Genomic DNA, 12,091 nt, shown 5'->3' with positions numbered 1-12,091 from the left:
AAGTACAAGCGAACACCAATCGCAAACCTTTTATTACATTAAGCATGAACAACCAATCACATCCACATAATAAACTGCAATGAAAAAAAGCAACAGCGTATTAGGGTTACAAGCGAGAAATGCCCCCCAAATATTGTCATAATAATGTATTAATCTGTACCCTAAAAGGTACAGATTAATATATTATCAGTCAATGTGCCTCCCCCCAAAAATCAAAAAACACATCCAAAGATTAAACCTGTAAAAAGAGACATTTACAAACATTGAATATATTACTTACCATTAGAAACGGTGGCCCTCCGACTCCCGGGGAAACAGGAAGCTCACGTACCTTGAAGGCCTCCAACAGCATCCGATGCCATCCACCATGAAGATCCGGATCAGGTACCCCAATCTTCTTCTTTTTTCTTTCTTTAATCACCTTCTTCTATCTTCAACTGTAACCATTTCTTGTTCTTCTTTCTTCATCTGTCAATCCAAAATAACCCATGTTAAATCCCAGCCGATGCTGTCTCATCGGCTTCTTGGGCTCAAATGAGGCGTCACGGCCTTAAATAGGGCTTGTGATGTCACATTTAGCCTCAAAATGGTTAACGGCCACCTGATTTGCTGTTAAAACCATGTTCCGACTTAAAAAATTTTTTATTTTGCCATGACGTCACTTAAAGGGAATGATGCCAGCCAATCAGAATGGCTGTGCTTAATTTCCCTTTAACATGACGTCACTAAATCCAAGATGGCCGCTGTGTCACAAGGTAGTTCAGCCAATCAGAGTGTGGAATTGGTTCCCATGATCTGATTGGCTGAAATACCATGTGACGCCGGCTTCGTGACATCATCTTAAAGGCAAATGAAGCACAGCCATTCTGTTTGACTGGCATCATTCCCTTCAAGTGACGTCATGGCAAAAAAAAAAAAATTAAAATCGGAACATGGTTTTAACAGTCAATCAGGTGGCTGTTAACCATTTTGAGGCTAAATGTGATGTCACAAGCCCTATTTAAGGCCGTGACGCCTCATTTGAGCCCAAGAAGCCGACGAGACAGCATCGGCTGGGATGTAACATGGGGTATTTTGGATTGACAGATGAAGAAAGAAGATAAAGAAGAACAAGAAATGGTTACAGATGAAGATAGAAGAAAGGTGATTAAAGAAAGAAAAAAGAAGATTGGGGTACCTGATCCGGATCTTCATGGCGGATGGCATCGGATGCTGTTGGAGGCCTTCAAGGTACGTGAGCTTCCTGTTTCCTCAGGAGTTGGAGGGCCACCGCTTCTAATGGTAAGTAATATATTCAATGTTTGTAAATGTCTCTTTTTACAGGTTTAATCTTTGGATGTGTTTTTTGATTTTTTTGGGGGAGGCACATTGACTGATAATATATTCATCTGTACCTCTTTACGGTACGGATTAATACATTATTATGACAATATTTGGGGGGCATTTCTCGCTTGTTATTGCTGTTGCTTTTTTTTATTGCAGTTTATTATGTGGATGTGATTGTTTGTTCATGCTTAATGTAATAAAAGGTTTGCGATTGGTGTTCGCTTGTACTTAATGTTATATTATGTTAGCTAATGTGTTTTATGGTTACTTCAGAGATTGTTTTAATTTATTTCTTTGTCTTTTAATGGTTACATTCATTAATGTTGGAGTAATTCATTGTTTGGATTGGTTAGTGTTACGATTCATTTTGAGTTGGTTTCGGAATTAATTGTTTTGATTGGTTAATGGTTTAATTAATTCATTGTTGATGTTGCTATTGATTGGATTGATTGGATTAGCTGGCTACTGTTTGTATTTAGTGAAGTGTGTTTTTTTGGAGTTTAGTTAGGTTTTATTATTATGTGTCTTGTGTATTAATGTGTTTTAATTAGGGTGCCCATTGTGTGCTATAGAGGCTTATCAAGCCCATATTATTATTATATGGGTATGATGTACCACTATACTACTCAATGGGTACAGGGTGGGTATAGTCAGTCCAGGGTGGGTGCTTGGGCCTCACGGGTGGGTGAAGGGGGTATTAGCCCTAAGGATGGGTGTTTAGACCTTGCGGATGGCTAGCGGTTGGGTTAACCCCTTTATTACCTTAGCGGTATTAACCGCTAAGGTAATGAAGGGGTTAACCCCCCCGCAAGGCCTAAACAGCCACTAAGGGCCAAATTCCCCCTTCACCCACCCTCGCTAGCCACAGTATTTTATTGTATTGTATGTTTTTACAGTAAGCCTGGCACGGGTGTTTTATTGCCGTAGCGGTTAGCCGCTAAGGTAATGAAGCTGTACATGCATGTTTCCTGCCTCGGATGCATGCCAGGGGGGTCCGGAGCTGCTATTACTGGCTATCAGCTCTGGAGACCCCCGGCATCAATCCGAGGCAGGAAAGGGGCCTGATTTTTTCTAAGTCCCGACACAATGCAGCTCATCGAGGCCATCTCCCCACCAATTTACCAAAAAGTCTGCGGTGTATTGGATTTGGGGAGAAGAACGCCTTTTAGGGCTGTGATGGGCTGCGACAGCCGACTCGCGGGTCTCTGAATCGCGCGAGTTTATCAACCCTCCGAAAATGGTCGATAAGCGGCTGATCGCCGCTCAGTTGGCGATTTTCTGTGGGTGATAAAATTTTGCGTCGATACAGGCCGTTATCGAGCACTTATTGAGGCTTTCTGAATACGAGTAGCCATTTTGGTCGATAAGTGCTCGATAAGGGCCTTATCGAGGCTTTCTGACTAGGCCCTATGTCTCAAATACATCAAATTCTATTAAAGTGGAGTTAATATCATACCCGGGGAAATAATAAACTAATGGGTGTAATTACTGTAATTTTAAGGTGGTACTGCTGCGGCCGCGTTTATTCGAGCATTTGCCCGTTCTCGGCCGCAGCAGTTACCTGGCGCGCGCCGGAGGGTGCCGGGCGCGCGCCGAAGCAGCGGAGGAGAGGCCCGCCGATCGCGGCTTCCCCCTCTCCTCTCCGGGTCCGGCGGGTCCCCCGGAACCCCCTGCCGCCGTCCCCCACATCGCGGGACACCAGGGCTCCCTCGGGGAGCCCTGGACGCGCGTGCAGGGGGCGCAGGCACCCGATGACGCGTGACCGCGCATCGGTGACGCGCGGCACGCCGAGGGGCTGCCACTTGCAAGCCGGGAAATCTCCCGGCTTGCGGAACTGGCCACACTTCAATAAAGTGTGTCGCCAGTGTATAAAGCAAGATTGTGGTAATAATTTATTGGGTGCGGTATTTGGGCCAATCTCGCGATATGGAAATTAACGCCACCGTTAATAATGCTTTACATACCGCAATGGGTTAATATTTCTATCATAGGCTTCTGTAATGTCTGTTACAGAAACCTATGATCAAAATAACATTAACTCGTTTCATGCCTGTGGTTACCAAGGTATACCACAGGCACAAAAAGGGGTTAATACTTAATTAAAAGAAAACATTACCTTACCCTGTTGACCCCGTTAGTGGCCAGTAAAACATTGCCATTCTAGTTGCTAAGGTAATTAAGGGGTTAACCCCTCTCGACACCACCCCTACCCCCTCTCCCCCCCCCCACGGAAAGCATAAGCACCCTCCGCAGGTCAACTACCCCCATCACCCACGTCCCCTACCTCCGCCCTCCCATCTAGACTAATGCCCAATATCCCTATTAGACAAATGTGGTTTTAAACATTAACACAAAATATATACACATTTAAAACAAAACAAAAAAGAACATTCAAAATACATTTTACACATAAAACCCTTGATTATCACTGTCGATAACTAGGCCCTCTCAATGGGGGGCCCATATATCCACATTGCCGATACATGGTAACCCAGTAATAAATAAATACATCAATAAATTCAAATAAATTAATAACCCCCCCTTCATTGCCTCAGTGGGTAAGGATTTGAAGGAATTGAAAAGATTTATGCCACTTTAATTGGTGTTTTGCAGTTAGTGAGATTTCCTTTTAAATCGCTAAATATTATGATCCACTTTAAATGTCTGATCCACTACATCTACTCTCCCGGCCCTAATGCTGCACATGTTGTGCTAAACCCTTCATTATTACAATGTACATCTACAGTTTACTTTCATCCTGAACTTTCTGTGATATTCCAACTTACCTCTCCTGCATGACCTTTTGTAATCCAGTTTGTGTAACAGTGACTTTTTGAAGTGGAACTTCTTTGCTGGCACCTACTGTATAGAGTTCTGATAGGACAAATCCCTTGTGTTGTAACAGAATTCCATGACGGAAGTGACGTCATGCTACTACTATTAGTATAGTATACTACTAAAACACTATACTATTAGTATACTACTACCACACCCGCGCATGCACAGACCTCGGTGCGTCTTGCGCCGTGCAAAGGCACATCTGGTTGTGTGTACGCAGGAGCAGCTGGTGCTGCGCGTGTGTGCAGGCAGCATGTCGAGCATGCCAGGTGTGGCTCGCACCGCGCGCATGCAGGCCCGCCAAGCACCGCGTGCATGTGTAGGACCCCAGAAGTTGGCCGCAAGTTCCATAATCAGCCGCCTGAACCCCTTCCAATGCCTGGCCCACACCAAACACAAAACCCGGCCAGAACTTCTATGCTCAGGTGCCTGTACCACACCACACTCTCTGGTGCACTTGTGGGCCCACTCCCAATGTTACATACAAAAACAAACAGAGTCACAGACAAAAAAAATAACACACACACACAGTCACACACACACACACAGTCACACACACACACACACACACACACACACACACACACACACACACACACACACACACACACTGATTCACTCACAGTCTCACACACACACACACACACACACACACACACACACACACTGATTCACTCACAGTCTCACACACACACACACACACACACACACACACACACACACACACACACACACACACACACACACACACACACTGATTCACTCACAGTCACACACACACACACACACACACACACACGTCATAGTTAGTATATATAGACGTGCAAATAGCTAAAACGGGGGGAGGGGTTGTCGAGCACGCGCGTTCTAAGTCAAACTTCTTTTTATTTTCTCACTGAAATGGTGTTTGGTTTCTAAATAAAAACATCACCGTCACAAATACAATTTCTATGACAAAGGACAAAGTAATTTCATTTAAAATGTGCGTGCTTGGCACATACATACTTTTTTGATAACTAATGCCTAATTTCACCTAATTTTCTAATTATGTATTTTTTTTGTCTCATCTAGTACAAAGACGAGCGCCAATAATCCACCCATGCCAACACTGCAAGGTTGCTTTTAGCAGTCAGGATAGCCTCCTCAAACATCTGAAGTTCAAACACCCAAATGAGTATATGGAAAAGATGAGGACAGACCAATCTTGCAACATTCCAATAAATATGACAGAAAATGCATCTTTCAACCAGTCAAGGCAATTAATAAACCATGTAACTGCTTCTCATTCCAAAAAACAGATATTAGCAGCTGCAACAGGAAAAGATCTTGGAGAAAGTGGGGAGAGTCTGACTTGGTTATCAGACCAGAATCTACAGAAGAGAACACAGACCGGGGAGAGACCGCATGAATTTGGGAATGGATTTATTGACTTATCCCACCTGAACACACACAAGAGGAAACACACAGGGGAGAGACCGCATGTATGTGGGGAATGTGGGAAGGGATTTGGTAAGTTATCCAGTCTGAACACACACAAGAGGACACACACAGGGGAGAGACCGTATGTATGTGGGGAATGTGGGAAGGGATTTAGTGTGTCATCCTCCCTGGACATACATAAGAGGACACACACAGGTGAGAGACCGCATGTATGTGGGGAATGTGGGAAGGGATTTATTGACTTATCCCACCTGATCAGACACAAGAGGACACACACAGGGGAGAGACCGCATGTATGTGGGGAATGTCGGAAGGGATTTAATGACTTATCCACTCTGAACACACACAAGAGAACCCACACAGGGGAGAAACCGCATGTATGTGGGGAATGTGGGAAGGTATTTAGTCAGCTATCCAACCTGAACACACACAAGAGGACACACACAGGAGAGAGACCGCATGTATGTGGGGAATGTCGGAAAGGATTTTGTGACTTATCCTCTCTGAACACACACAAGAGAACCCACACAGGGGAGAAACCGCATGTATGTGGGGAATGTGGGAAGGGATTTAGTCAGTTGGCACATCTGGACACACACAAGAGGACACATACAGGGGAGAGACCGCATGTATGTGGGGAATGTGGGAAGGGATTTAGTGACTTATCCAGTCTGAACACACACAAGAAAATCCACACAGGGGAGAGACCGCATGTATGTGGGGAATGTGGGAAGGGATTTAGAAAGTTATCCGACCTGATCAGACACAAGAGGACACATACAGGGGAGAAACCGTATGTATGTGGGGAATGTGGGAAGGGATTTAGTTTGTCATCCAGCCTGGACATTCATAAGAGGACACATACGGGGGAGAGACCACATGCATGTGGGGAATGTGGAAAGGTGTTTTGTGACTTATCCCACCTGATCAGACACAAGAGGACACACACAGGGGAGAAACCGTATGTATGTGGGGAATGTGGGAAGGGTTTTAGTATGTCATATAGCCTGGGGAAACACAAGAGGACACACACAGGGGAGAAACCGTATGTATGTGGGGAATGTGGGAAGGGATTTAATGACTCATCCAGTCTGAACACACACAAGAGAACTCACACAGGGGAGAGACCGCATGTATGTGGGGAATGTGGGAAGGGATTTAGTCGGTTATCCCACCTGAACCAACATGAACTGACACACACAGGAGAGAGACCGCATGTATGTGGGGAATGTGGGAAGGGATTTGGTCAGCTATCCAGCCTGAACACACACAAGAGGATACACACAGGGGAGAGACCACATGTATGTGGGGAATGTGGGAACGGGTTTAGTAGCTTATCCCACCTATACACGCACAAGAGGACACACACAAGGGAGAGACCGCATGTATGTGGGGAATGTGGGAAGGGATTTAATCGGTTATCCCACCTGAATACACACAAAGGAAAGACCCATCTCTAAGACCAGGCATGTTTAGGGTTAACCAGTGACTAAGACGCTCACATATAAGTGCACACGTGTATCTGTGTTACGCTAAATCACAATGAAAAGTGACTTCCGTTTAAGGTGCATAAAACAAGCATTTTAAAAGGATAAAAAGTTATAACGTTTTAAATGCAGGTTATTTGTATCATTCTTATTGTAGTTTTATTTAAAGAAAAAGTGTTGTTCTTAATAATGTTTTATATTTTCATGCTGTTGGTTCTAATAAAATGTGCGTTTCACATTATGCTCATTCTTCAAGCAGCAGAACTGGTGACACTTTTTTTGTGTTGTTTGTTTAATTGGTTTTAAGCATGGGGTCTTCGGAGCTGAACCGCGTTAATTTCAGCTCCGGGGACCCTCTGCTTCCCGGGATTCTTACCTCGGGAGGGGAGGTCAGTATCTCTTTGCAGTTTAAATATCCTGCGTTACGTGAGCCAATAGGAAGCTACAAGGGGTGATGTCACGGCTTCCCATTGGCCCACGGGACATTTAGGCCGCTATTTTGATAAGCTCAATTAGCCCAGCCCGAGCTGCTACCAGCACCCCCTTCCAATGTAAATATCTCAAGAAGCAGGGGGTCCACGGAGATTACATTATTTATATACTAGAATTGTTAGCGTCGTCTTCTACTTTTTTCCCTATGTTTTGCTCATTATTATAACACAGATGTATTGGGAGCAAAGAATAAAAACACACATTTTTTCAACCCTGCTGCTTATGTTTTTAATGACCTGAAATGGAACGGTTCTTATCTGCACCTGCAGTTCACAGAAATCATATCATATTTAATAACACTTGTGCTAATAAACATCTTATGTTTCTCATATGTATAAACTACAAAAAGGCTTTGCAAGTACAACCAAATGTGCAATATAACATCCTTGATTTAAATATATTTATATATGTATTACTAGCTGATATATACCCGGCGTTGCCCGGAGGCCGTGAGGGGGGGGCGTGAAAGGCAGGGGGGGGGCGTGAAAGGCGGGGGCGTGAAAGGCGGGGGGGGGTGAAAGGCGGGGGGTGGGTGAAAGGCAGGGGGGGCGTGAAAGGCAGGGGGGGCGTGAAAGGCAGGGGGGGGGCGTGAAAGGCGGGGGGTGGATCTCTGTAGATCAGCACAGGCCCAGGAAGGGTTTTGACCTGTCATTAACACAATATATTGTACTTTTAACATAGTTTCTACCCAACGTTAACCCCTGACGCATCAGATTGATGACGGCTTAGTGTGGCTACTCTGAGGTTTACTTACCCCATCTACAAACTGAGACAACCCAGTTTTGTGGAAGTAAAAATTTTGGTCACAGCTTTATTACTTTAACAACATTTGAAAATAGAACGAACAAAAAAAAAAAAGGATCAAAGTAACCGCTGCTCCAGGATAGAAAAAATAGGGAAACTCACCATCAGGAAAAATTAAAACCAATTTATTAAACTACATAAAAAACAAACAGTGAAAAAACTCCTCCCACATGTTTAACGCTCTCTATGGCGCTTTTTCAAGAAGGAGTAATGAGCTGGGAGAGGTGTGTCTTATTTATACCTCCCACTACTGGTGAAAAAGGCAGCTGATGCCAATTCACAATAGAAACAAAAAGAGAAAAAAGTAAAAGCTCAAGAGTCTAAAGTAATATAAGAAAGACAATGCTGATACCTAAAGAACAAAAAGAAGAGAAAAAAAGGTTAAGAAAAGAAAAAAAGAGAAAGAAAGAAACAAAAGAGACCATAGTGATAATAAATCCAAAATGTAACTTAATATCATTAAAACCAATATATAGCACCACAGATAGATATGGAATATGCAGCAACTAATATAATTATGTGTCACAATGATGTTCTGGTTGTGCCTTCTAATGAATATTCAGGTACAACTGTGATGGTGAAGGGGTACCCAGTCCAATAATAAAGGTATTATGCCCAGCTGGGTGCCCCTGACCCATATTGGGGAATTGTAAACTGTCAGCTTTGCAACCCAATCATGGCAGAAACACTGTGTTTTGTGCTAAAACTGTATATGTGTGTCTTATTACTCAAGGAGTGTTAAGCAGCGGACATTTCTTTACTTCAGCACAGACCAGAATATTAAGGCTGCGGACATGCCTCTTCTTCCTCCATCTCAGCTTAAGACTTTGCTGACTATTTTAAGGAAAAGGTGGAATCCATACGCCAGAACATCCCCTCTGATTCTTCCTCCCATCCTACACCTCTTCCTAACTCTGCTCCTGCCTTCCTTGACTCTTTTTCCACTGTATCAGAGGAGGATGTGTCATTGTTGATCTCCACTTCTCCCTCTACCACTTGCTCTCTTGACCCCATTCCCTCCCATCTCCTAAAACCTCTTGGTCCTACTATAATCCCTACGCTCACACACATTTTTAACTCCTCCCTCTACTCTGGTACCTTTCTCTTCTCCAAACATGCAACAGTCATACCATTACTCAAAAACAGCAAACTTTACCCTACCTGTCTTTCTAACTATCGACCTGTCTTTCTAACTATCGACCTGTCTCTCTCCTACCTTTTGCCTCTAAACTCCTTGAAAGTCTTGTATTCTCTCGCTTGCTCCATTTTCTCAACACATATTCTTTCCTAGACCCTCTACAATCTGGCTTCTGCACTGCTCACTCCACGGAAACAGCCCTCACTAAAATAACTGATGACCTCCATGCTGCAAAAGACAGAGGTCACTACACTCTGCTCATATTGCTCGATCTCTCTGCAGCATTTGACACTGTGGACCACACTCTTCTCTTTCACATGTCCATGCTCTTGGTATTTGGAACAAAGCTCTGTCCTGGATCTCCTCTTACTGTACCTCTCCCATCGTACTTTGTGTCTCTTCTGCCAACACCTCCTCCTCTATTGATCTCTCTGTGGGGGTACCCCAGGGCTCTGTCCTGGGACCTCTTCTCTTTTCTCTGTACACACTGTCTCTAGGTGACCCAATAACATCTCTTGGGTTAAAATATCACTTCTATGCTGACGACACACACATTTACTTTTCAACCCCCGACCTTACACCTGCTGTATAAACCAAAGTTTCTGAATGTCTCTCTGCTATATCATCCTGGATGGCCATCTGCCGCCTTAAACTCAACATGGCAAAAACAGAGCTCCTTATACTTCCTCCCAAACCTGGCCCTACTACCTCCTTCCACATTACTGTTAGAAGTACGATCATTCACCCGGTAGCCTAAGCACGCTGCTTAGGGGTCACACTTGACTCCTCTCTCTCATTCTCCTCTCATATTCAAAACGTTTCTAAAACCTGTCTCTTTTTCCTCCGTAATATCACAAAGGTACGCCCTTTCCTCTGTTGCACGACAAGAGAATTGGAGTAGAGCAAAGGTGCCCTGCAACTGGAAAGATTCTTTGAAAAAATATCACGGGCATTTGTCATGTTCATCTACTTGTGAGTCCATTCATTAAATACCCTCTATTTTATTTTTGTAACAATTTTTTTTATTGGTCACAGTCACAGATAAATTTACATACAGTATTGTCGTGGGCCCACAACATTTGTGCTCATTATTTCCAGAGAAGGACCAATAACAATTTTCCTTTTTCAGTAGGAAAAAGAGTACGGGGAAGAGGAGGGGGGGGGGAGGAGGAGACAAACAGGGGGGGGGAAGGGGAGGGGGGTATGTGGGCTTGCCCAGAGGTGTCCAGGTGTAGCTCTCCAATTGTTTGGGGGTGGCTGCTAGACCTATGTGCTTTGACTTTTTGGGGGTTTATCTCTCGATCCAGGGTCCCATGTGTTCCAGAACTGGGGCATTTTCTTTTGGAGCATGGCCGTAAGCTTCTCCATAGTCATGACCTCGTTAACCCTTCTCACTACTGTGGTTCTCGAGGGGGTCTTAATCTGTTTCCAGGCTGCCGCTATAGAGCATCTGGCCGCTGTCAGCATGGCCCTGATTAGCCGGGACATTGTTGGGGGGAGGTCATCTATGGGTTTGCTCAGCACCATGGTCAGGGGGTCCAGGGGGAGAGGGATTCCAGTGATCTCGTAGATAAGTGTCTGGATCTTGGTCCAGAACTTCTGGATCTCCGGACATGACCACCAAATATGGGCCATGTCTCCGTTTTGACCACATCCCCTCCAGCACAGGTCCGGTGTGCCGGGGTAGACCTGGCTCAGCCTAGCCGGGGTCAGGTACCACTGGAATATAATTTTATAGATGTTTTCTTTTATCGTCGTACAAATTGAGGTTTTAAATATTTAAATAGATGAAGGTCTTGGGTCTGGAATTTGTTCTTTAATGCCTGACAAGTTAGGATCTCTCCCTTCTGCAGTAGATCGGCAACCATCCTAATATTGAGCGCCTGGAATTGGTCAAATTGTCTTGTGGAACACCCTGGCGGGAAGTTGGGGTTCCCAAAGAGTGGGGTGAGCTGGGAGGGAGAAGCTAGCAGACCATACTTCCCTTTGCTTTTGAGCCATGCATCCCACGTCCATCTCCCTGTTAAATACCGATCTCAAAATCTACAGTAAGATCTTGGCAAACAGGCTAAATCCAATTCTCCCTAGACTCATACACATAGATCAAGTAGGTTTTGTGTCAGGAAGACAGGCCTCCGACAACACCCGCAAAATTGTGGATATAATAGACCACGTGCATCTCACCGGATCCAAAGCAATGATTCTGAGCCTCGACGCTGAAAAAGCGTTCGACAGAATCAAATGGTCTGTTTTAGACCAAACAATGCTGAGGTTCGGCTTCAGTGGCCCTTTCCTAGAGGGAGTGAGAGCCCTCTATCAAAACCCGACAGCGTATGTCAAACTATCAGGCGGATTCTCGGACCCAATAAAAATCAGGAACGGGACCAGACAGGGCTGCCCGCTTTCCCCCTTGTTATTTGCCCTAACCATTGAACCTCTAGCGGCCAAAATTAGAGCCGAAAAAAGTATCAAGGGGATCCAAATTGCGGACCGAGAGTACAAAATTTCCCTATTCGCGGACGATGTGATTCTGACCCTCGATGACCCCCTTTCCTCCCTTCCTAGC

General features: G+C 44.6%; 1 protein-coding gene across 3 annotated transcripts in view; it reads left to right on the top strand.

Moving 5' to 3' along the window:
- LOC142466679 (uncharacterized) overlaps positions 1-7,794 on the top strand; it is a 40,182-nt gene extending 32,388 nt beyond the window's left edge. For all 3 annotated transcript variants that reach the window (XM_075571968.1, XM_075571969.1, XM_075571970.1), the window contains one exon: positions 5,236-7,794. In XM_075571968.1, coding sequence (XP_075428083.1) covers positions 5,343-7,064 — 1,722 coding nt within the window. In that variant the 5' untranslated portion in view covers positions 5,236-5,342 and the 3' untranslated portion in view covers positions 7,065-7,794. The remainder of the gene's footprint in view (positions 1-5,235) is intronic.
- The last annotated feature ends 4,297 nt before the right edge of the window (positions 7,795-12,091 follow it).

The sequence above is a fragment of the Ascaphus truei genome, chromosome 15 (assembly GCF_040206685.1).
Source record: "Ascaphus truei isolate aAscTru1 chromosome 15, aAscTru1.hap1, whole genome shotgun sequence".
Lineage (NCBI taxonomy): Eukaryota > Metazoa > Chordata > Amphibia > Anura > Ascaphidae > Ascaphus > Ascaphus truei.
The sequence above is the reverse complement of the archived record's forward strand: the minus strand, read 5'-3'. Positions and strand labels throughout refer to the sequence as shown.